The sequence below is a fragment of the Nasonia vitripennis genome, chromosome 4 (genome assembly GCF_009193385.2).
Source record: "Nasonia vitripennis strain AsymCx chromosome 4, Nvit_psr_1.1, whole genome shotgun sequence".
NCBI classification, from domain to species: domain Eukaryota; kingdom Metazoa; phylum Arthropoda; class Insecta; order Hymenoptera; family Pteromalidae; genus Nasonia; species Nasonia vitripennis.
Window position 1 is genome coordinate 25,848,584 of NC_045760.1, and position 23,110 is coordinate 25,871,693.

The window sequence follows — 23,110 nt, forward strand, 5'->3', positions numbered from 1 at the left end:
TGACATTGATTTTTTGTTCGGCATTGACAACTTTCAAATGTCTTATATCAACATTATCAACAACAAAGTTACTTGCAATTTTTAGCTCATGAAAAAAAATTACTACTTTGCCTATTATTATACTTAATTTTACATATTTTTGAAATAATTCCAAATGTCTCATCGGTAGTTTGAAAAACAGAGTTATTCGTTCGCTGACAACGCAGATATTTATTAGTTGTATAACGGTTTCTATTAAAGATTAGTTTTTTAAATATTTTACATTCAGTCACAGCAGTTACGTCAACTAATTTCTGAAGAGATTGTAATTCTGTTTTTGTTAATGTGTGTACTTTGCCTTGTCCTATTAGAATACATTCTTCAACTTTACAAATATTTTTTAGTTTAGCTTTATCCAATTTATTACAATATGACTGGACTCTTTCAGAAATTAATTGATTTTGTTGTAGAAAAGGCAATTGTTGATATATTAACATTTTATAGACAATTTGTGTAGCAATACGATAATTACATTTCTTTATTCGCAGTAATAATTTATTTTCATTTTCAAACGGAAAAGTACTTGCATTGTACAGCGGCCCCCAATTTTTAACAGTATCAGTAAGATGATTTAATAAATGTACGTTGTAATGCATGTAGTTTTTTCCGTACAGAAATTGAAAATTTACATACGTTAACGTTACAGGAGTTCTGCACTCGAAAATTTATCAAATGTAATAATTGATATTAATTTATGTTGATTATTGTTTAGCATTAATATAGCATACGTTTCTATATTGTATTATATTTTAGGTTTCATTGGCCTCGGATAATGGAACATCGCAAAATGCAGCTAACAATGCATATAAAATGCAGGCTGAATTTTTTAAGAATAAGTATGAAAAACTTATTGTTGAAAATCAAAAATTGAAGGCAATAATTCATACAAGTGAACCCGAAGAACAACAGACTCAAATAATAAATTTGAGTAAACAAAGAGTATCAGGTATTTAAAAAATATTAAGCTTTTTGTTTTAATTTTTTATTTATAAATACTATTACGAAGCACACATATACTGCTAACTTCAAATTAATATGTATTAACATATTTCTATTAAAATTCCAGATAGTGACAAGTTACAAAAATCGGTGTATGATAAAGTTTTTGAAATTTCGAATGCACCTACCTACGTGATAGATCCTGCTGAAGCAGAAAATATTACAGAACTTGAAAAAGATATTGTTATACTAAAGAAACGTGTAAAATGCAATGCTACTGCGTACAAAGATACATACAAAAATAGAAAATGCCAAAGTTTTTTTACACTCATTAACACTGGAATATATGGGACTGAAGAATTGGCAAAAAGACGTGCTTCTGATACCAGATCAGGTAATCATAATCTTAAAATCCTGTCACCTGTTAAAAAAAGTGTTGTGGAGGATGAATTCTACAAATTTCTAGTTGCTAAAGGTTTAACATCTGCACAAATAGACAACGAAATGGAGAAATGCACAACCTATCAGCACAACTCTATAACTGCTGCAAGAAAAAGATTAGCCAGAGATAATAAGCCAACAAGAAAGAACCAAAATATCACAGCATCTATTTCAGAACTTCGTAGACAACAATTTGACCAGCACTCGTCCTATTTATCACATTATGTTCCTTTAACACAATCGTCGACCATCACTAATGCTTTGAATAACAACGATAATATACCTACTCAACAATTGGTTCCAAAACCATTGATAGATCCGCTACATATAAACCAGATGGAAGATACAAATAATACTGTGAACAAGGGCATTGTAATCAAATCAGTTGTATTGATGAATAAAAATAAGCAAGTAAGAAATAGTCAAAATAATGAACAATATGATGATGAGACTGAACAAGAATAAAAGCGGAAATAAGTAAGCGCGATTACAACAGTATTATTACTACAGCTTAGAGAAATGTGCATTTTTAGTAGTAATATTATTTTATTACATTGACTGTTTATTGAATGCATTTAAGATTTAAAAAATGTTAAGTAATTGAAGTCAATTACATATTTATTTTTTTATATTTGATATAACATAATTCATACAACCAAAAATCAAACCAAAATGATATTAGTTTAATTTAAAATGAACAAATTTTTAAAAATTATGTACGTACAAAATGATCAATACAAAATGATATTTGTTTAATTTAAAATGTTTAAACTCCAAAAAATAATGTACGTACGAAATAATTATTACAAAATAAGTAATTACGTTTGCATACATTTAAGATGATTATTGTTACCTTTGTTTATTACTGTAAAGAAAAATACATTTTATAAGGTATTTTTTACTTAGCATTATTATTGCGATATTCTATCTTTGTTGAAACTCAACGAAAGCTCAATGTCACGAGTTCATGTTTCATGAAATAATAAAAAAAAAAAATTATTTTGTAAAGCTGGCTTTTAGTTATTTTTATATTTTTAGTAACCCTATCTCATCTTTTAACTGTTTCAATAGTCTTAACTATTCATAAAAATAATCAATTTTATTATTATAAATGAGTTGTGCTATACTGTGCCACTCTATGCTGAACTATGCCATCTTGTGCTAAAATATGCCAATTCGTGCCAGGATATGCCAATTTATTGCAAAAAGTCGGAAAAATATTTTCTGAATAACTCTATTATTATGCCTAATCATGCCAAACTGTGTAAAACTATGTCGCGCTATGCCAATTTGTGCCATACTGTGCTAATCTGTGCTAGACTGTGTAGATTCATGCAAAGCCATGCCAATCTGAAGAAAACGACAGACAAACTATTTTTTCTCAAAATTTGTGACTATGCCACATTGTGCCACAATGTGCCACACTATGCAAAAGTGTGCCGAACTATGCCAAACTGTGCCAAACCGTGCCAAACGTCCGAAATGGCATAGGTTTAGCATTACCTGGCATAGTTTGGCACAGTTAGGCGCAATTTGGCACAATTTTCATTTCTACTAGGGCAGTATCACATTCTGTATAACGTCTTTGCCTCTCATAATAATTAATGCATTCTAAAAGAAATTCATTAGGCCTCGAGTACAAACGTTGTGGATCTAAAAAAAAATATTTATAAATAATATACAATAGAGTATTATAATATCAGAATGTAAGAAATTTATTGCGGGTTATTCTTGTTATTCAAACTTTTTAAGCTTAATAATCAAAATTTTTAAATAAAATAAATTACCATTCTGTTCATTTTTATCTGCTCCATTCACTTCAACTTCATTATATTATCGTTATCATTGACTGCTCCTACTCTGTTCCTATTTCTATCATGGTTATTTTCATTTTCTCCATTTGCGATAATTGCATCATTATTTGTAGCATTCCTATTTCTGATCTCTGCATGGACATGTTGTTCATTTCTATTATTTACATTTTTTTTTTGTTTATCCGGAGAGTTGGAGGAATACACAATGCACCATGACAGGAGCCGTGCGAGACTCCCCGTGTGTGAGGCTCTCCTGGTGTGGGACAACACCAGGCATACTCATTAAAACTCCCGCTCTCAGAAGGCCGCGAAAAACCCCCCGGTAGCCGCTTTCGCATTCCTTCGGGGGGTCGCCTGTCTTAAGCTAGTCTAGCAATGGTCTATAAGAAGTGTCCGCGTCCGCTTCTTTTTTCGGTTTTTCGATAAGGACTAATCTTGCTCTTTTCCATCTCGAGCTGAATACACCCTGTATCAGGCACAGATTGTACATTTCCAGTAGCAGCTCCGGCCGTTGGATTGCGACGACTTTCAGCATTTCTGCCGGAATACCATCCAGTCCTGGTGCTCTGCCGCTTTTCAGGGATGAATTTGCCGCGATAAGCTCGCCCTCGGAGGGGGTATCTCGTCTATCGGCACATTCGTTCTTTCTGCCTGAGGTCTGATGGGGTGCGTGGGAAACAGCCCATCGATTACCCTTTCTATCACTTCTGCCTCCATGGGCTCCGTTTGTTTCATTTCGCCTATCTTTCGGGTAACGATTGCATATCCGTCGCCAAACGGATCTTTCTCCACTTCGTCGACAATCTTTGCCCAACAGCGTCGCTTACTTTCCTGTATCGCGTCCCTCAGCCTTTTTCGTGCCCGGTCGTGTCTCTCGTACAAGTCCTGGGCTTCAGGCCTTTATCTTTTCAGAGCTTTTTGAGCCTCTCTCCTAGCGTGAAAGCAATCTTTTCTGAGTTTTGCAATTTCCTCCATCCACCAGTATACCGGATGTCTTATATGGCCGCAAGACACCCTTGGCATAGCTGCGTCATACAACTCCGTGATGAGACGTGTTGTACGTTCTATTAGTGCTTCGGCTTTTTCGCGTCCGCTCAGTTGCTGAGGGAGCCCAATTGATGGGAGCTCCGCCCTTTGCATCTCTTCAGCAAGTCTGTCCCGGTTCATGCGCCGGGTATTCCACCGTGGCGTCTGCTTTTTTCTTTCTCTGGTCCTGTTTCTGTGGTCGTCCTGGATGTCAAAAAGTATATACCGGTGGTCACTTGCAGTATATTCCTCCATGACATGCCAATCCCTGATTTTGCGGATTGTCGTTTCGCTTGCGAAAGTTACGTCCGGTATAGATTCCCCAAAACCTGGTCTGCGATAGGTAGTGGTGTTTCCCTCGTTTGCTACCACTAAGCTTAGTCGAGCTGCCATCTCGAGGATGACCCTGCCTCTGCAATTCGTTGTCGTCATACCCCATTCCGTGGCCCTCGCGTTGAAGTCGCCCCCAATGACGAGTTCCCCGGATACGTCTCTTATTGCGTCCTCTAGCACCCCTAGTCGTATCGCGAAATCCGCCGCAGTAAGGTTCGGTGAGAGATATACGCTGAAGTAAGTGATGCGGCCCACCCTTACCCGTACGTAGTCATCCCCCGTCCCTGATTCTGCGATTCCGCGCATGGGCACCCAGACTGCGGCGGTCCTTGCATCGCTGGACACCCAGCCGGGTGTGTCTCGATCCGTGTACTGTTCGCTTATCAGGAGGATGTCCGCTTTCTCCTCTGCGACAAATTGCGGTAGGAGATAACTGAATAATTATTTAACAAAAGCAATTTTATTAATAACAAGTTATATGTTTCATACTTCATAGTGTATGAATGACATGACTGTTATAAATTTATTCATATTTGGATGTTATAATGTAATAAAAAATGTGAAAAAATTGCTTAAAATATTATCAGCATTCAGGTAAAGCCGTTGCTACATTATAATACAAAAATATGAAAAAATTTCTTGAAACATTATTAGCATTCAGGTTGTACCGTCGCTACGTCCTTAGTCAAAATAAGCATACATTTTATATTTCTTGACTATTCATGATATTTACTTTGCTAAAGAAGCTGCATAATTTAACGTACACCAAATATTGATTACGCATTATTATTAAATGATTCTATTCGTCATAATTATTGAAAAAGACTTCCATACAAAAGCTGATTTGATTTATTTTATAAGGTTAAATCTAACTTTTGTGCTTTCAATCAATTATTTCTCATACTTATAGCTACCTATATATATACCTACTTACACCTACTTTGCGCACTCGTATCTTAATGTACTATTCTTTGACTACTTTATGAACTGTCTTATTCAGTTAATTTAGTTTCTAAAAAAATTTTTATCATGCAAGTGGTATTTCAAGAATGATCTTTTGAAGCGTACTTTTAAAAATTATAAAATATAAATAACCTAATTTTTACAGGTTTCTGATAATTGCAATAGGACTGATAATGAATTGGAATATTCAAGTGATGAAGAACTATTGAGAGTTTTAGAAGAAAATGATAGAGATCCTGACAGTATTAATACATTTATTAATGAACCTTCATTTTTCGAATCTGTTGAATTGACTGTTACACGTTCTCCAGCAGAATTACTGTTGATGGCTTTAAAATATGCAGTGTCTAATACATTATCAATTATAGGAATATTAAACCTATTAATAATGATTAATAACATTTGTGGTAAAAATATTGTACCAGAATCGAAGTACCGATTTGATCAAATATGTAACAACGAAAATACTGTCACTCTTCACGCAGTGTGTCCTACTTGTTTACAATATATAGGTACGTTTGAAGATTTGAATAGTTTTGTTAAATGTCAAAAGTGCGATACTTCAATAGACGTTTCGAATCCTTCAAGTCCCTGTTACTTTGCAATAATTAATCCATCAAACGCCATACGCGATTATATAGAAATCCACGAAAATTATTACAATTATGTGGTCCCTGAAAGAGTTCACGAAACTAACGTAATAAAAGATATTTATGATGGAGAATGTTATAAGTAATTTTTAAATAAGTTGAATGATACTGGTCGACGTGCTTACGTAACTGCAATATTTAATATGGACGATGCACCAGTTTTTGAATCTTCTACGGTATCTATCTGGCCCATATATTTAATGCCTAATGAAATTCCAATTCAAGATAGATTTAAACGTACAATCGTTACTGGCTTATGGTTTGATAAAAACAAACCTGAAGTGACAGTTTTTCTGGATGCATTTGTTGAAAGTATGAATAATTTATCGACAATAGGTATACCAACTAAAATAAAAATCAACATCGTCAAATTAAATTGTCTCCATTGATTGCACGTGTTGATACTGTTGCTCGCGCACCTATGAATGCCACTACACTTTTCAATGGAAAATATGGCTGTGACTGGTGTGTGCATCCAGGTCAATATTATGGTGGATCCATGAGATATCCATTTATCATTCCTTTTCCTGAAGAAAGAAGTAAAGAATCAATGATAGGGCATCTAAGAGAAGCAGTACGTGCGCAAACTCGTATTTTTGGAGTTATAAATTTTAAACTTAAGAAATTTTGATCTAATAGAAGGATTTACTCCTGATTATATGCACTGCTTTTTAGCTGGTGTAGCAGCTTAATTTACAGAAAGCGTACTCAAATATTTAACAGTCAATGACATAGAATATATGAATGAACTATTAATTTCAATTAAAGCACCGTATGGGATTGGAAGATTATCAAGACCATTGTCACAGCGTAGCAAGTGGGAGAATTGGCTTCTATTTTACAGCCTACCCGTTTTAAATACAGTATTAACGAATACAAAAATTATACAACATTGGGCTTTGTTAGTTGAATCGCTGTGGATATGTTTGGCAACGGAAATAAAATATTCTGAATTAAATCGGGCAAACGAAATGCTGTATAAATTCGTTTCAGAAGTTGAAGATATTTATTCATTGACTGCAATGACTTATAATGTTCATCAGCTGTTTCACATTGTCAAAAGCGTTCATAATTGGGGACCATTATGGGCACACTCCACGTCCTTTCGAAGCAGCTAATCACAAGTTGTTAACAGCTATACATTCGGCGAAAGGTGTAGTTTTACAAATCATAAGGTATACAAGCACTGAACGAACAGTACAAACATTGGAAAAAAGGTACATTGTTCTATACTCGTACAAAAGTTATGCCAACAGATGAGTTCCTCATTAACTCGAAAAATTGTAAAAACATCTTCTCTTACGTATTTTGGGAGTGGAAAAATCATATCAATAAATATGTGCGTACTTTTTAATGTACCAAAAAGTACATTAATGTTTTCGAAAATTGGAATAAATGGTTGCTTATTTGCTACATCAGAAAAAATAAATAAACGTTCTTGTAACTATTATGCTCAGCTATCTGATAGAACTTTTATTAAAATACTGCATTTTTTATTTAATAATTATAACAAAGTAGAATCAACTGTGTGGAAAATCGTTAAAACGCAGTCCAACAGATTTGCTAGTGTAATAACAGAGGTTTCACATTTATTCGAACCAATTTGCATATCTAGGAATTAGATTTCAAAACCTTGTGTTTTTATTACAACAAAAGATGTCATGTATATAACTCCTTTTCCAAATGTAATTTCATACTAAATAATATGCAATTACAAAATTGTATAAATATATATTTTTGTATAAAACCAAATTATATTTTTTTTATCTTACCTATACCTTTTTTAATCCATAATTTTAATATCAGTACGTAAATAAATGCACTAATTTAAACGAAAATACTTAATCTTGAACATTTTTTAGTAACAAAAAATTTAGTATATCACGCGATAATCACGGGATTATTTTGTCGACAACTTCATGTGATTATCACGTGATTTTTTCAGTAGGGCAGTACAAAAACACATTTTGCCCTAGATAATAGTCAACTTTAGAAGTTGATTTAATGAGTTCACATACAATTTACAATAATTGTTATTCAAAAATTGACTGAAAATACTGCACTCCCATATACCACCAATATAAACAGAGACTTTGTTGACGCCATGTTTCTTAATTCCCGAAGCTGCCGCTAGTATCGCATTGCAACTTTAACCTCCCAATAGCGCTTGATGATCCTTTCGACCTTCAATTCGATCGACGACAAGCAAACTTTTTTCATTGCCAAAGTCTTGATCATCAGCCTGACGCTTGGATTTTCCATTTCGCAATCGGCTTCGATAAGAGCGAGTGGTGTTTCCATCGCGGCCCTTGACAAAAACATCCGCACCGGCGGACAGAAGTACGCTGACTTTCGACGATTTTCCATGATGAAACTGCGTTTCATCATGGAAAATCGTCGAAAATCAGCATGTGCCATCTGGAAAAATGAAACAATACCCGAAAATTGGAAGGAATCTATCATTATACCGATTTTTAAAAAGGGGGATAAGACAGACTGCAATAACTATAGGGGTATTTCACTTTTAGCAACGTGCTACAAAGTTCTGTCAAACGTAATACAAGCTAGACTCACTCCATTCGCGGAAGATATAGTAGGAGATTATCAGTGCGGATTTCGCCGCAACAGATCGACGAGCGATCAAATGTTTACCATAAGACAGTTGTTAGAGAAAACGTGGGAATTTTGCGAAACCATACACCAACTATTTATAGATTTTAAAAAAGCGTACGACTCTATTAAGCGAAGCAAAATGTATCAAATTCTAGTACTTCTCGGTCTACCGAAAAAACTCGTGAGATTAATTCAAATATGTCTGAACGGAAGCACGGGAAAGGTCCGAGTAGGCGGTAATGTATCAGAACCCTTCATGATACGCGATGGTTTAAAACAAGGGGATGGGCTCTCTACGGTGCTGTTCAATTTAACGTTAGAGTATGCCGTTAGAAAAATGCAGGTTAGCCAGCTGGGCGCAACGCTTAATGGAACAACGCAGATGATTTGGATATACTGGGGGATTGTAAGGAAACGGTAGCAAGAAACGCGGAAATTCTCATAAAAGCGGTGGAGTATACAGGGTTAGAAGTGAGTGAATCAAAAACAAAGTACATGATTGTGGATAAGCTAGGCATCTGCAGAGGGGAGAAAGATCTCAGAGTTGGGAATTTTACTTTTGAAAAGGTTAGCGAATTCAGGTATCTGGGTACGACCATAAATGATAGAAACGAGATTAATGTCGAAATAAATAAGAGACTCCATTCGGGTAATGCTTGCTTCTACGCCGTGAGTAATTTACTTAAGTCGAGGCTGTTGTCTAAAAACGTTAAAATAAGAATATACAGGACAATAATACTGCCGGTGGTTCTGTACGGGTGCGAAACGTGGGCTCTCACTAAGCAGGCGGACAACCGTTTTAGGGTATTTGAAAATAAAGTCTTGCGAAAAATATACGGGCCAAAGAAAGATGAGGAAACCGGGGAATGGAGGAGACTACACAATGATGAGTTACACAATCTGTACGCGTCACCAAATATTAACAGAATAATAAAATCGCGCAGATTGGGATGGGCAGGGCACGTAGCGAGAATGGAAGACGACTGTACGGCAGCGTGTGTCATGAAGGGCAGGCCGATGGTAACGCGACCTCTAGGTAGACCTAGACGTAGATGGGAGGACAACGTAAAAGCGGATCTAGTAGAAATAGGACGGGTGGGTGTCGATCGGAGAGGTGCATCTTGGGTGGGGTTGACACAAGATAGGGCAGCGTGGAAGGCTTGCGTAGATGAGGCGATGAACTTTCTAGTTCCAAATGCCATGTAAAAAAAAAACTAGCAATGTTAAATTACGCAACCATTCGCTCCCAACTTCTGGAAAAACGAGGGCTTTTTATGACTCTAAAAAAATTACAGGACCTAGTTGTCGGTACATTCCTGTTTCTTCTTGTCCTGTAGTCCTGCAATTTTTTTAAGTCATCGATCCTCTCTTTAAAAAAAGATGACCGAATGTTGTGAAGCCGTTAATAAAGCGATTTGATTGGTTGAAAAACGAAAATCCTTGATTTAGATTGGAAATGCAGCTACAAACTGGAACCAAATCTCAATTGATATTTTAATATTTTGAAAATTTTTATTCATAACACATTCTGGCAACAGTTGTTAAACATGTAACGAACGATCTTCCTCACAACCAAATCAGGCAGCATATTATAAAAAGCCTCACTGATGACATCTTCCTGTTCCAGCGTAGCGTGATAATGATGTTGCGCGCGTCTGAAGGCTCGCCAGATGTCTTCGGCGTACTTGGGAAATACGCTCACATCGCACTTTCTGAACTCGGTCTCGAAGGTGGGATTCCTCATGAGATCGGCAATCTGACAGTGGCTCCTTGTCAGGAGTTCGAATAAAGTGCAGGTCTTCACGAACCATGTCAATTTCATTCGATCGATCTCTTTGATGCAGTCTTTATAATATAACCATACTAAGTACTTCTTGATAATTCTTTCGTCCTTCAATTCGACAGGCGACAGGCAAACTTTTTTCAGCGCCAACGCCTTGATAATCAGCCTGACGCTTGGATTTTTCATTTCGCAATCGGCTTCGATGAGAGCGAGTGGTGTATTTCCATCGCAGTCCTCGACAAGAACATCCGCACCGGCATTCACGAGAAGCTCGATGGCCTCCTCTTGAAGCTGGTTTGCATACTTCTTATATCTGCAGGCGGCGTGTAATGCTGTGCGACCTAAAGTTGTTCTTTGATCAATGCTTGCACCACGTTCGAGCAAAGGTTTGAGTAGTGATTGGGAAATCCATCTAACTGCGAGGTATAGCGGAAATTCCCCATCTTTCCTTAGCGAATTAACGTCGGCGCCGTGGTCCAAAAAGAGTTCTACCTGTAATAAACGAAAGGCACCAGAGAATTTAATCGACCTTGGCATATACAAGAGTTTTTCGTGGAAATTCTAGTTCGATTCAGTATGAGTACAATCTTACTATCGTACCAATTTTTTATTTTCCTGAATGACAGCCAGGTGTATCGGTTGGGACTGAATCTCATTGTCTCTATCGTCAAGCGAGACACCCTTCTCGATCAAGACTCTGGCCAAGTCAACGGTCTGCTCGAAAGTGTTCTCTGCCAAAAAGTGCAACACGTTGTGATCTAGACTGTCTTTGGCAAAAACATCAGCCCCGTGACTAATCAGCAACGGTAGCTGTCTGTTGACATTGTCCTTGTTGGCTGCCTCGAGCAATGGTGTCACGCCGCAATCGTCTTCGATATTGACTTTGGCTCCTTTTTCAAGCAACATTTCGGTCATGCGAACTCGGCTTTTCATCGCCGCGATGTGCAGAACGGTTCGTCCCTGCTCGTCCGTAGCTTCCAAGTCGGCACCATGGTCCACTACTAGACGGATTAGTCTCTTGTTATCTGGGGAGGATTCCATCCGAAGAAGCACGTGGAGAATGGTCGAGTTCTTATCGAGATTCTTGATACCTGCGCCATAGAAGAGGACCAACCCGAATGGTTCTTGCAATCCGCTAAGCTCGTTGACATCGGCACCCAAGCTAACGAGCATTTCGGCTGACTTGTAGTAATAACCCAAGACTGCGATCCACAGAAGTGAGAGTTTTTTGACCTCTTTTGCCGAACAATTCACGCGGAGAGAGAACGCCACTTCTGGAATCATTTTGATTATGGAATTTCGAACCTGATCGGTATACCCGGGGGTTCGAAGAAACTCTCTGATCTCGGCTTCAGAGAAGCAGCGCTTGCGGATGATCTTGCCGAGTGTCTGCTGCAGCGCGAGGTCGGGGTTTATAGGACTGCAGTGCCATCTTTGATGTGATGAATCAGCCATCTCCGTAGTTTAGAAGAGATACTTGGTTCTTGTACACTTGATGCTGGTATTCTGAGGAAAACGCGAGAAATTTGTATTTAAAATAAAATTCTCTTGGGTTTAGGGGGGTCAAAGTACAAAAGAAAAAAAAATGTTTCGTTAGCGGCTACATGAAAGTGAGAGGAACAACTTATTGTGGCGGCTTGACTAATTTGTATGAATGGCGTACGTGCCGATCGCCTTGCAATGCGTCATGTTTCGCGAGTGAGACTCGCGCAGTGTAGATAAGTCTATAGAGTTCCCAGCATGACGACATAATTTCATACTTTTGCGAGTTTCCATGAAGCAGCAAATGTTTATGCACTTAATGCGTTAATAGACCTGTATACCATATCGCGCCCCACCATCTCGTTTGTTTCGATCTTATATACGAGCTGGAACATTCAAACCTGATTCTTACCTCGAGCAAACGCGAAAAGTGGATTTATGCTTTTTTAGTAAGCCACAAATCTATAATACACATACTCGAATATTATCGTATAAATCACCATGAATAAGTACTGTAGCTTTGAAAATACACGTGAAATATTTTTTAGAGTTTCACAGACACTTTTGAATCAGGAATTGACAGACGATCGTGCAAGAGAACTATCCTCGGGGTGGAGCACGCTGGAGTTTTCTTTACCATGGTTATAGTTTACGATCAGCCACAATACGGCAAATTTGTGTACTTACTTGCGAATTTACCAGCGCCGGCGCAGTGTGGGCATTACCATCGGCCAGTACTGTGTCGACGTAATAAGAATAACTGCATGCTCTGCAATTTGTTCGAGCGGTAATAGCCCAATAAACACTGGCGGACTTTTAGACATCTGAATACTTATCTTTCTTGAGAGCTCTTTAAGATTTTCTAAAAGTCTTCAAATTGATAGCTTTTAGGTCATAGAAAAGGGTCAACAAACTTATTAGATGTCTTATGAATTATCTTTTTTAAGAGTTCTTTTAGAATTTCTTAAAGTAGTCGACTTGACGACTTTTTCAGAGATAAGTATTGATGAACTAAAATAGTATTCATTAAAGATCACTTTCAGACACCTTTTTGACATTTCCTTTAAGACTTTTTTGTAGAAAAAAGTTTCAGAAATATCTTATATGAGAGCGCTTAAAGATTGCTTTAAAGTGATTATATTAGATATCTTTTAGATAAGTTGTGTATGACAAAATTTGAAATACATTCATAGTTTTCTAAAAGTTGTCTAATTGACGTCTTTTTCCGCCATGTTTCCTGTCTAAGAGTCGTCAAAGTTGTTCTAAAAAATGATGGCTTAAAGAGCGCCTAAGCAAGATGACTGTAAGAGTCTCATAAAAAGCTGTCAAAAAGCTGTCTGCTAATATAGCTAAAATTTTTATACAAAATCTCTTCTGAAAGTGTACAAAAAGTGTGCAGAAAGATATCTCCGGGTAAAAAAAGTGACTATTGTGGAGCTGCCGTCAGGTGGTGTCCGGTTTTTCTCACTCGCAAGCGGTAAGAATCTATGGTAGTGTGTATATATAAGATGGTACAAGCTATAATTATATATTATAAAATAATACGTCTGCATGAATGTAGGCGTATGCGTTTAGCGGCGCGTTGCGTTTAGGATTCGGCATTTGGAACTGTAATTTATTATAAAGTGTATGTAAATTAAATAAATAACCCAAGAAACAAACAAGTATTCTAAAAGCGTACTTAAAGATAACTTTGTCTAGGTAAACGGATGCTTTCAAGAAATTCTGAAAAGAATCGTTTAAGATGGCTTATATAGGTTGCGGAGTGTCCAGTCGAAAGGTATCTTTATGGAGACGCAAAGCTCTTAAAGTGATCTTTACGATGGCTTCAAGATTACATTTATAATTTCTGAAAGATATCTTTGCGAATGTATAAAGATACCTTTCGGTTGAACATTCAGCAACCTATAAGCCATCTTAAATGATTACTGTCAGAATTTCTTTAAGACGTCTGTTTACCCAGAGAAAGTCATCTTTAAGTGCGCTTTTAGAAAACTTGTTGTTTATTGGGTAAAAGTCTAATCTGACTGGACTACTATATATATATGTATAATATACTGCTCGGCCAGGTGGGCATCGTACTGTCAAGCTGTATTCCGATATATGAAAACTATCATAAGTTCGCACTTTTGACTGATAATTAACTCTCTTGTCGAGAGAAGCTTATTGTAATTCAGTCATTCGCAGAATTGCTTGATTAATGTTTCTAATGGTTTATTAAAAGGTTTATTTTTGCTCATAGTTTTTTTTTCCAAAAATCAGTCTTTTTCTATGTCCAAAATGCTGAAAACCTTTTATTAGACATCGGAGCATTAATCTTTGTCCATCTTGGATTAATAATAACATTCAACACTGATTTTCTGGCTTTAGTCAAAACCTAGTGCGCGAGAATTTTGCAAGTAACCCCATTATTTAATGATTATTTGCAATATTTTATTTAAAAAATTATTACGAAAGTTGCTAAAGATTTATATATCTTACTCTTGTGCGAAATTTGACAAAATATTACAATTAAATAAAAAAATCCAAACAAATAGTTGAAAAAAATATGTTGTCATTATAGATTCATATAAGCCATATTATTTTATTAATATTTTGTCAATTATATGCAAATCAACACTTACTATAAGAAACATTATATTTAGAAAATTTTGTCGATGGAAAATTTCAGCAGGTTAATATGGTAATAGTAAAAAAAATTGTTGAAAATAGTTAACGATATTATTTTGTTAATATTTTGTCATACTATATTTCTACACTAATACTTAAATTTAATATGTGCTACTCTTCGTAGGGAGCGACGATATAATAACCAACGTCAAATCACGCGTGAAAAAGTAAGAATCCACTTCATATTCCACATTTCCCTCGACCCGTCAGACAACTCCACGCAACATTATTCAGCGCGCATATAGAGCTCGTTCAAAAGAATTTTTAATTATAATTAACGTAACTCCCTGACGCTCACGAACTTTATACACATGTGCTCGAGTGATTCACAGCACAACGTCTTCAAGAGCTGTACACTATATAGCTCGGCGTTATAACAGTCGCGCGCAATCTGACCAGTCCGCTAACTGCTAATTAAAGAAACAAATTGTAGAAATGACCGTTAAACGCGGCATAAATTACAAAGTCAGCGTGTAAATGCACCGGCTTACGCGCGTCATTTAAATCGCAAAATATTTGTTTGGCGCACTTTTCAGTGATAATTAGTAGATTGGACAAGAAAACTGATTGCGAGCGTGTTTCTTAGCGTCTTACGATCAGCCTGAATACGGCAAGCATTATTTTGTACTTAGTAATTGAGTAAGGTAATCGCTTTTCTGATTGATATATATTATATATTATTGCCATAATAAATAAATACATAAAAATACGTGATGGTTAAAAAATATAAGGAAATTGAATGTTTATACAAAAGAAGCGGAAAGAGAGGCGCGACTCGTAAAAAAGTGGAGTGATAATAATATTGCTTGATCATTCTCTAATGTAACACAGCACGCGACTGAAAAAAGTTTATAAGATCGCGATCGAGTGTGCTGCTTTTTAAACTATGAGAAGATTGCTGATGATGACTTAGTTGCTATCGCGATGCTGCTTGAATCGCGAATGCTCGTCGGCGGCGTCCCTCTGGCTGGGCGAAGGGGAGGTCGGGCAACTCTTGGACATCTCGTCCGCTGGCTGCAGGATGTCTACGAGTAGACTCTGCCGGCACAGCATCGAGACCGTGCCCATCTTCGAAGTTTCTTTGTCTTTATCTTTGTCCTTGTCCTTCAGTTTCTTCAGCTTGGCTCTGCGGAATTTGCTGGCGATCTTGCTGAGCGTGCCCGTGAACTCGGCTGCGGTGGCCGCCGTCTTGCTCTGGCGGAGCCTCTCGAAGGTGCTCGGGTCGACGTTGATCATGCCCGCGCTGGCAGACTTGTCGGAGAGGTCTAGGTTCGAGCCACGCTCTTGCATCGAAGGGTCGTGCGAATAGCAACTCGGGCCGCGCGACAGGAACTCGTCCTTGGCCTTCTTGATGCGCTGCGCTCTCAGACGCAGTGGCGTTGCGTCCGGAGATGCAGCTTCCGACGCTGCGGTTTCGCTCTTGCTCATGATCGGTAGCGTCTTGAACTCCTGCACCAAGGACTGCTTGATGTTGCTGAATATCTCGGGGTTCTTGTTTTGCAAGCTGCTCTTCCTCCCTGTTGTCTGAGGGTGAACCAGCCCAGCGCTCGCGCTCTTCTCCAGCGGCGTTGTCCTGTAAACTCCGGCAGCCGAGAGCGGCGAGATTGCCCGACGCACCTCCTCCTGGTAGCGCTCCATCTGCGTCCGGACGCGACGTTCGCTGCTGGGCGAGCGCCAGATGGGTGAGCCACTCCCGCTGCTCGCGGGGCTGCCCGCGTCCTCTTGCAGCTTCTGATTGTAGCGCTGGATCATCATGCGAATGCTTGGAGCCGTTTCCTTCGGCGACGAACGTCGGTACTCCTTGCGGCAGAGAATTGGCGACTGTGGAAGTGGAGGTCTGCAGTCGACGCTCGAGCGACTTTGCTGGATCTCTGCTGGTGCTGCGGCTGCTGAACTTTCCGAGGAGGCTGTTAGTTGCTCGACGTCCTTGCTGCGACGACTGAACGGCGAGAAGATTATGCGCTTCGTTTTGACGAAGACGCTTCGCGAGTCCGACGATTTTCCAGTCTTATTGCTCGGCGATTTGCTGGACTCGTCAGAGTTAGCGATTTGCGAGATCCGCTCGTTTGATGCCGTGGGCACGACGATTTTGTTGAGCGTACTCTCGTTGATGATGATTCTCTCTACGCTTGGCGTTTCCGGGAAGGGCGAGACGGTTAGAGCATCCGAGTTGGCTTCTACTTTCTTGGACGAGCTTTCTTCTACCATCCCGGTCGATTCTTGCCATTTGTAGCCTACTTGGGTATCCGTCAGTCTTCGAGTTTTCAATACCTTTCTCTGCCGGCGGATCTCGCTGCCGACAGTTATCACTACTTCGTTTCCGTCGACGCTATCTGCAGAATCAACAGGTAAAAGCGGGCAGCTTATAAAAAATAGTTCGAACCGCACGAAAAAAAAAATGGATCGAACCTTCGGTTATGTCGCTAGGACGAGGGAACTCGATTTTTGACGCAGCTCCGCAGCCGGGCGTCGCGGATGATTCTTCCTAAAACATAGATTCAAAAGCTGTAGTAACACCCTCGAGCTTTGTGATATAGGTATATTCATCAGACACAGCTTACCTGCACTTTCGGCGCTGTCCTTTCGCCAAAACTCGTGCCGGCCGATGGTTCCATATCCACACTGTGACTAGACTCCTCTTCTAGAACGAGAAGATTCTATTTTGGAATTTATAATTTAAATCTTAAATTAAGCTCTTATACCTATATGCGAGGCTGGCGCTTCCTCCTCGATGATCGTTTCGCAAATATTGATATCACTCGGCTCGAACAATCTAACAGAAAGAACGTGCACGCATACAGTGGGTACAGAAATGGGGATTCCTTAAATTACCGCGGTAAATAATTGTAGTTGATCGTCGTTACCGTTTTCTGTTTTCGTCGTTCGTCGCTTCATCGACCTGAGTGATGCGTATTTGCGATGGTACCGGAGTAACGCTGACATGTTCCTGCAAGCTGTTCTCGATACTTTCCGTTTGGACGTCCCGGATCTGCGAAATCCTGTGCTTTCTGATTCTCTAAAAGTGAAAAAAATCGATTTCACACGTGATCATAAATACACGGTCGAATAACAATATATATATATATATATATATATAACACGTTCTCACGTGATGCGCTTCTCCGGCCTGTATAAGAATAACAGGCGATGGCTCGCGACTGGCAGTCACTGTGCCAAGCGGTATGGCAATGCTGGTCGTTTCGCTGGCGGTGACGCAATAAACCGGAGTCTGTTGTGGTTGGAACTTGGCCATAGGGCTCGCGGTCTCTTCTATAACATCCTCGATGTCAACGATCACGGCTTCCGGCTCGGAATCGTCCAAAGCAGCCAATAACTCTTCGGACATTTCCTCCTCGCCGATCGTTTGCTTCGAGTCTATGCGCAGTTTAGCTGGGTTTGTTTGAAAGCAGAGTATAGAATCAATGTATACAAGACCTATGCGTAATCGGCAATCAATCATACGGTAAGTTGATCGGATACAAACCATCGTTTTCTAAATTCGTTGCGTCGTTCAAGGATAGACTCGATGGCTGTCGAATCGGGGTGTTATCTCGTAGGCTGGTCTCCACGACGCTGCTCATGGACTTGGAACGTTTCAGAGTTTGCGGACCCTTTTCGCCTAAAGGCAGCGCCAAACATTATGATTCCGAGCTTGGAGTGATTCAGCTAATTTGCATAATATACACTTACGATTCGACTCGTCGCTCCTGTCCGCCGGGGTGATTTTGAACGTTGGATTGAGCAACTGAAAGGTGGAGTATTCAGGAGCGATACCTTGACTCTTTTCCCACTCGTACAATTTCCGCGTGAATTCTTGCGAAATGCCTTGGAATCTGTAGAAGCCCGTCGACGTGTGAACGAGCACTTCCCGTTTGTCGGCCGTTAAGTCGCAAATGCGATTGATTTCGTTGAGCCTGAGAACGCAAATTTCGATCAGTTAAACAGTAAAGTACTACAATAGATACAACAGACACATACCTGTACCCTGACTTCTTGTCGAGCAGTTTCTCCCGCTGCTTCTCGATGAGCTTCTGCTCTCGCTCGACCATAGAAATGATGTTATCCAGCGGCGTGAACTCTTTGTCGTCGACGACGCAGCCTCTTCGTGGAATATTCGGGGAAAGGGACTCCGTGGTGCAGCTGGAGGATCGCCTCTCGCTTTGGTCCTCGTCCGAACGCGCCGCCGTCGTTGCCGACTTGATCTTCTTCCACTCGTCCATCTTCCTCAAGAACTCCTCGGACAGGTGCGGTTTTCCTGCAAATCCGCAGAGTGCAGCATATGAGTAACTTTGCAAATTTAGGTTATAAATTACACAGAGTAACGAACCTGAATCCTGCGAATCCGCCGTCGGAGCAGTCTTCCCATCGGTTTTCGTGGCGGTGCGCCAGATCTGCCAGTCGGTGAGGCGTCTCCGGAAGAGCTGCTGCTGTTCGGGTGAAGTTGTCCCGGGCGACGTCTTCTTCATGCGCTTCCACTCCTGCAGCTTCTTCTTGAACTCGGGGGTGAGCTGTTCCTCGCCCATGAGTAGAGCGTTGGCCGAGTCCTTGTCCTTGGGCGAGCTCGTGGCGGTTCGCGCTGAGCCATTTTTGCTGCTTCCCTTCTCCCACTCGCTGAGCTTGTCGTTGAGGATCTGGTGGTAGTTTGGACTGTTCCCCGTCGATGCGGCATCGACGCTCTTCTCCAAGTCCTCGACGCTCGCGCTGTAGAAGCTTCGGCCAGTTTCGCCATCTGTAGGTGTAACGAAATTACATTGCCGTGCTGTACTTCAGTAGTCTTCATTTTTTTTCACGATCAACATGTTTTGAGGTTATTTCGGCAGAGGCTGGCATCGGCGATGCAGCCGTTAAAATTCTTGGTGTCGCCCGGAAATTCGAAGTTTATCACGGGACGGAATCGTCAAACAGGCCTGCGGTTACTTGGTTCGCAATGCAACGTTGCGCAGAGCGGAGAGAAGAGCGAGGATTGCAAAATCGTTCCTGTGAGTATATAACCTCTGTCCCGCGAGTCAATATGTATATGGAAAAAACGTATTGGTTATAAGTAGCAGTGTTGGAGCGAGAGGAACGCGGCGGACGCCTACGAGCGAGAGCTGACCCAGGTGCGCAAGAAGGCGATCGACCTCCAGATCCTGACAAAAAACTCGTGCAAATCTCTGTTGGATTCGATGAACGCAGTGGACAATGAACCTTCACCCGAATTGCGTCAACTGGACTTGGAAATCGAGCGGAAGATCCGCGAGATAAGCAGCATGAGCCTCGTCTGCGGCGCCAGAAAACGACTCGAGAGCTACGCCCTGGCCGAGAAGGTCGCCGCGAACCTGCAGGTTTGTACAAGTTCAGGTTCATCATAACTAGAAATGAAGTGTATATCGCACGTTTGTATATAGGTGTGGCTCTGCGGAAACGCGGCTGGCGTGCGTTGCGTCGAGTGTCGCCTCGGAGAGCTGGAGTGTCGGATTCGCGAGCGCACCGACACGGCCGTGGAGATGGTGCGCACCTGCAGGGGCTGCGTCTCGAGCCAAGCGCTTCTGAGCTGCCTCGGCGATGCCAGCGCCGCAGCGGCTCGCCTGCTGGAGACTGGCGAGGAGCACGTGAAAAGCGAGGTGGACAACGTCGAGCAGCTCTGTGACCGGTTCAGACTCGAGAACGCGAAGGAACGGGAGAGGGTCACGAGTCCCCTTGTCAGCGAGCTCGCCTCCTTCGATCGAGACTTGGACAGCTGCATCGAGGAGCTAGACTCTGCTACTGACCGTCGAAGAAAGCGGTAGACATCCTGCTGCTGGGACTGGCCGGGACGGAGACGGTGGCGGTAGCCGGGCCCGAGAGGAAGGCCCGCTTGACCTTGTTCCACTTGGAGTCCTGCCTGTGAAGCTGCCTCGGCTGATGCGTCGCGTCGTCCGTCGACGGCGAGTTGTTGTTGTCGTTGCTCGTCGAAGCCGCGGACTCTGGCGACGAGAGGAGGCTGCGCAGCTCCTCGCTCGACGGCACCGTGATCCTCAGGGTAGGGGTCAGTCGCAGATGCTGCTGCTGGGCGATCCTCTCCGCGTCCTGGAGCAGCGTGTCCGCCGACGAGTCGAGACTGCTCGACAGCGAGTAGCCGTCCTCGCTGCGGATGCTGCCCCGGTTGATCCTCTCTCGGCGCGACTGGATCATATCCTTGACCATGGCCCAGGGAGTTTTGGCAGCTGTTGCTCTCGTTTCCTGCGCAGTCAGTAGGCCGGCTCTTTTACATGTACTGTCGATTCACCGGATTCAATAAAGCGCACGCGACGTTCAACGCAGAAACATAACGTGTAAATAAGAGTGTCATAATTTACGTTTGCTCGCGGAGCGACGGCGGCTTCCGTGTTACTGGGCCTCAAGCTCGATCTCGGGAGCTTCGGGTAGAGCTCGTCGGTCGAGGACGACGGCGAGGACGAGGCCGAGGCGGTGGAGTAGGACAGGTTGACGGTGCAGCCGGGCGAAGGTGGGCCGCCGCTGCCGGAGCTCTCCGTGCTGACGGCGGGAGGAGGCCTGAGGAACCTGTCCTGCTCGAGGAAGGCCGCGGCGGCTCGCTCCCATCGGAAGGCTGCTTTGACCTTGGTCCACTTGCTGACCTTGGGCGAGCAGGGCGCCTGGGCTATCGAGTGCCGCTTGGCCGCTTGACGCGACTCGTACTGCAAGTGACAGCTGGAGCGCTTGTTGCTCGACGCTGCTGCTCGCAGAAGAGGCCGCGCCTCCGTGCCGATCGACCTGCTGCGCTGACGGCAGCCCCTCTGCAAAGCGCGTCGATGATATAATTTTACAACTTTACGTATCGTACTTGGTGTGTAAAGCAGAGCTTTTATCTTGGACGCAAAGTACTTCTTTTTCGTCACACGTGCGTAAAATCCAACTTTACGCCCCAGTAGCTAAAAGCGCCATTTACGCACAGTTTCCGCATAAATTCTGATAACATAAAATTTCACTTGCCTTATTATTACTAACATTACTACTATTATTACTGGGAGCAGCAGCGCCGCAGGGAGTGGACTCGAGCAGCGAGCCAAGCAGCGATTCAGCGAACGCAAGCTCCCCCTCGTCAGCGGGCAGGGCCAGTCCAGTCCTCTCGAGCCGCCGCTGAGCTTTGATCCGCTCGAGCTCCCGAACTCTACTGAAAAGCCTGGCATTCTTCGAGCGCAGCTCGAGTATCTGCTCGACGAGCGAATGCAGCCGGTCCAGCTGTTGAAAGCTGCTGATGCAGGTTGAAGCTACGGGCTCCGGAGGTGGGCTCGGCAGCCTACTGACAGGCTCGTAACGACGCCGCCTCTTGCGCACTGCCGCCGCCGTTGCCCCGTCCTGCAACCGATGGTGCACTTTGCCCGCACTGGGGCTCCTCTTCTCGGCCATCAACGGCGCCCAAATCACGCGGCCATCGTTGTATTCTTACACGCGCTCAACAACTCCCGTGTCCGAACTACGTCTCGTGCCGATTTCCGCCCGCTGCTGCTGCTGCTGCACTCGCGCTGCTATTTTCGGCGGGGCCGACTGCCGCGAGAGGAAGAGCAGCCGACATATTTCCGAACGGCGACGGGACTTTTCGGATTTTGCCGCGAGACCGGAACACGATTTTGTTGTACACCTCGCGAAATTTTTTATTTTTTTTTTTTTTTACGGCTACTTAATACTTATGCTTCGCTCGTAAGAGCTTTGTAACGAGCGGTACGAGGATTCGAATTTCGCGACGAGCGCCTGGTAGCCACTAACGACGATGGCCGCGTGTGCACAAGTGCGGGAGCTTGAAAAGCTGCTTCCGAGTGAGAGAGAGAGAGAGAGAGAGAGAACTGTTGCCGCCGCGCGCTACGACGAAAATAGCCCGCGACGCGGAAACGGAGCTTGCTCCGGCGGTCAAATTCTTCTTCTCGTGCTTTTGGATACCGCTGCCTATATACCTAACTCTGTTTATTTACAAACGAGAGCTTCTGCGATCATCGCCGTCCAGTAGCGGCTACATCCGTGTTTACGCGCGCGCTTTACACCTGTGTAGCAGATATCACCGATTAAAACTATGTATAATCACTGCTAACGACTCTTTTTAGGGGGAAAAAATGTAGGTCGATATCCTACGGTCTTTTATTCATCTGCCGCTGATGTTTATTTTAGTCGGCTGCTTATAATACATCTCGCGACCACAATGGAACGGGCATCTATATACTGGAAAACGGAAATAAACAATCGGCTAAAAATAATGTTCTCCACTCGTGTCGAGAGTTTTGTATCGAAATCGTTATTGCATCTATGTTTCTCTTATAGGTTTTCCGAGAGCTTCGTTGGAATTCTTAAGCGCGAAATAGAATTTTAATTGCTTGTTTGCGTAATTAAACGAGTGTTAAGTTATT

The 23,110-nt window shown here is 42.0% G+C and overlaps 4 protein-coding genes across 6 annotated transcripts; 1 reads left to right on the forward strand and 3 right to left on the reverse strand.

Annotated features, from left to right (window-relative positions):
* Positions 1 to 4,133: 4,133 nt before the first annotated feature.
* Positions 4,134 to 5,086, reverse strand: LOC116417442. Its single transcript, XM_031930564.1, has 2 exons — positions 5,082 to 5,086; positions 4,134 to 5,025 (listed from the first exon to the last, which is right to left on the reverse strand). Exons 1-2 carry the CDS (start codon positions 5,084 to 5,086, stop codon positions 4,134 to 4,136), a joined length of 897 nt encoding a protein of 298 aa, XP_031786424.1.
* A 5,218-nt stretch (positions 5,087 to 10,304) lies between these two features.
* LOC116417425 (poly [ADP-ribose] polymerase tankyrase-2-like) lies at positions 10,305 to 12,712 on the reverse strand. 2 transcript variants are annotated; one of them, XM_031930501.1, is made up of 3 exons: positions 12,561 to 12,712; positions 11,202 to 12,107; positions 10,305 to 11,093 (listed from the first exon to the last, which is right to left on the reverse strand). In XM_031930501.1, exons 2-3 carry the CDS (start codon positions 12,054 to 12,056, stop codon positions 10,335 to 10,337), a joined length of 1,614 nt encoding a protein of 537 aa, XP_031786361.1. In that variant the 5' UTR covers positions 12,057 to 12,107; positions 12,561 to 12,712; the 3' UTR covers positions 10,305 to 10,334. The 2 variants fall into 2 exon arrangements, with proteins under 2 accessions (XP_031786361.1, XP_031786360.1); XM_031930500.1 differs by having other exon boundaries at positions 12,496 to 12,712.
* Positions 12,713 to 15,475: 2,763 nt separating this feature from the next.
* LOC100677910 lies at positions 15,476 to 23,063 on the reverse strand. The gene is made up of 13 exons (XM_008215767.3): positions 21,705 to 23,063; positions 21,071 to 21,508; positions 20,504 to 20,954; positions 19,081 to 19,482; positions 18,732 to 19,008; positions 18,444 to 18,667; positions 18,238 to 18,372; positions 17,863 to 18,143; positions 17,618 to 17,769; positions 17,456 to 17,526; positions 17,315 to 17,394; positions 17,163 to 17,238; positions 15,476 to 17,086 (listed from the first exon to the last, which is right to left on the reverse strand). The coding sequence occupies exons 1-13, from the start codon at positions 22,119 to 22,121 to the stop codon at positions 15,663 to 15,665; spliced, it is 4,428 nt and encodes a 1,475-aa protein (XP_008213989.2). The 5' UTR covers positions 22,122 to 23,063; the 3' UTR covers positions 15,476 to 15,662.
* On the forward strand, positions 19,521 to 21,051 carry LOC103317516. Of its 2 annotated transcripts, none has more exons than XM_008215769.3 (3): positions 19,521 to 19,732; positions 19,802 to 20,077; positions 20,141 to 21,051. In XM_008215769.3, exons 1-3 carry the CDS (start codon positions 19,589 to 19,591, stop codon positions 20,519 to 20,521), a joined length of 801 nt encoding a protein of 266 aa, XP_008213991.1. In that variant the 5' UTR covers positions 19,521 to 19,588; the 3' UTR covers positions 20,522 to 21,051. The 2 variants fall into 2 exon arrangements, with proteins under 2 accessions (XP_008213991.1, XP_008213990.1); XM_008215768.3 differs by having other exon boundaries at positions 19,524 to 19,732; positions 19,799 to 20,077.
* Positions 23,064 to 23,110: the final 47 nt, after the last annotated feature.

Excerpts from the sequence above, each read along its gene's own strand:
- LOC116417425 (XM_031930501.1), bottom strand. The coding sequence starts at position 12,056 with ATGGCTGATTCATCACATCAAAGATGGCACTGCAGTCCTATAAACCCC. Across the intron at positions 11,094-11,201 it reads TTCAGGAAAATAAAAAATTG|GTAGAACTCTTTTTGGACCA; the intron begins GTACGATAGTAA and ends CGTTTATTACAG.
- LOC103317516 (XM_008215768.3), top strand. The coding sequence starts at position 19,589 with ATGCAGCCGTTAAAATTCTTGGTGTCGCCCGGAAATTCGAAGTTTATC. Across the intron at positions 19,733-19,798 it reads AGGATTGCAAAATCGTTCCT|CAGTGTTGGAGCGAGAGGAA; the intron begins GTGAGTATATAA and ends GGTTATAAGTAG. Across the intron at positions 20,078-20,140 it reads AGGTCGCCGCGAACCTGCAG|GTGTGGCTCTGCGGAAACGC; the intron begins GTTTGTACAAGT and ends GTTTGTATATAG.
- LOC100677910 (XM_008215767.3), bottom strand. The coding sequence starts at position 22,121 with ATGGCCGAGAAGAGGAGCCCCAGTGCGGGCAAAGTGCACCATCGGTTG. Across the intron at positions 19,483-20,503 it reads GTCTACCGCTTTCTTCGACG|ATGGCGAAACTGGCCGAAGC; the intron begins GTCAGTAGCAGA and ends TTACACCTACAG. Across the intron at positions 17,239-17,314 it reads GGACAGCGCCGAAAGTGCAG|GAAGAATCATCCGCGACGCC; the intron begins GTAAGCTGTGTC and ends TCTATGTTTTAG.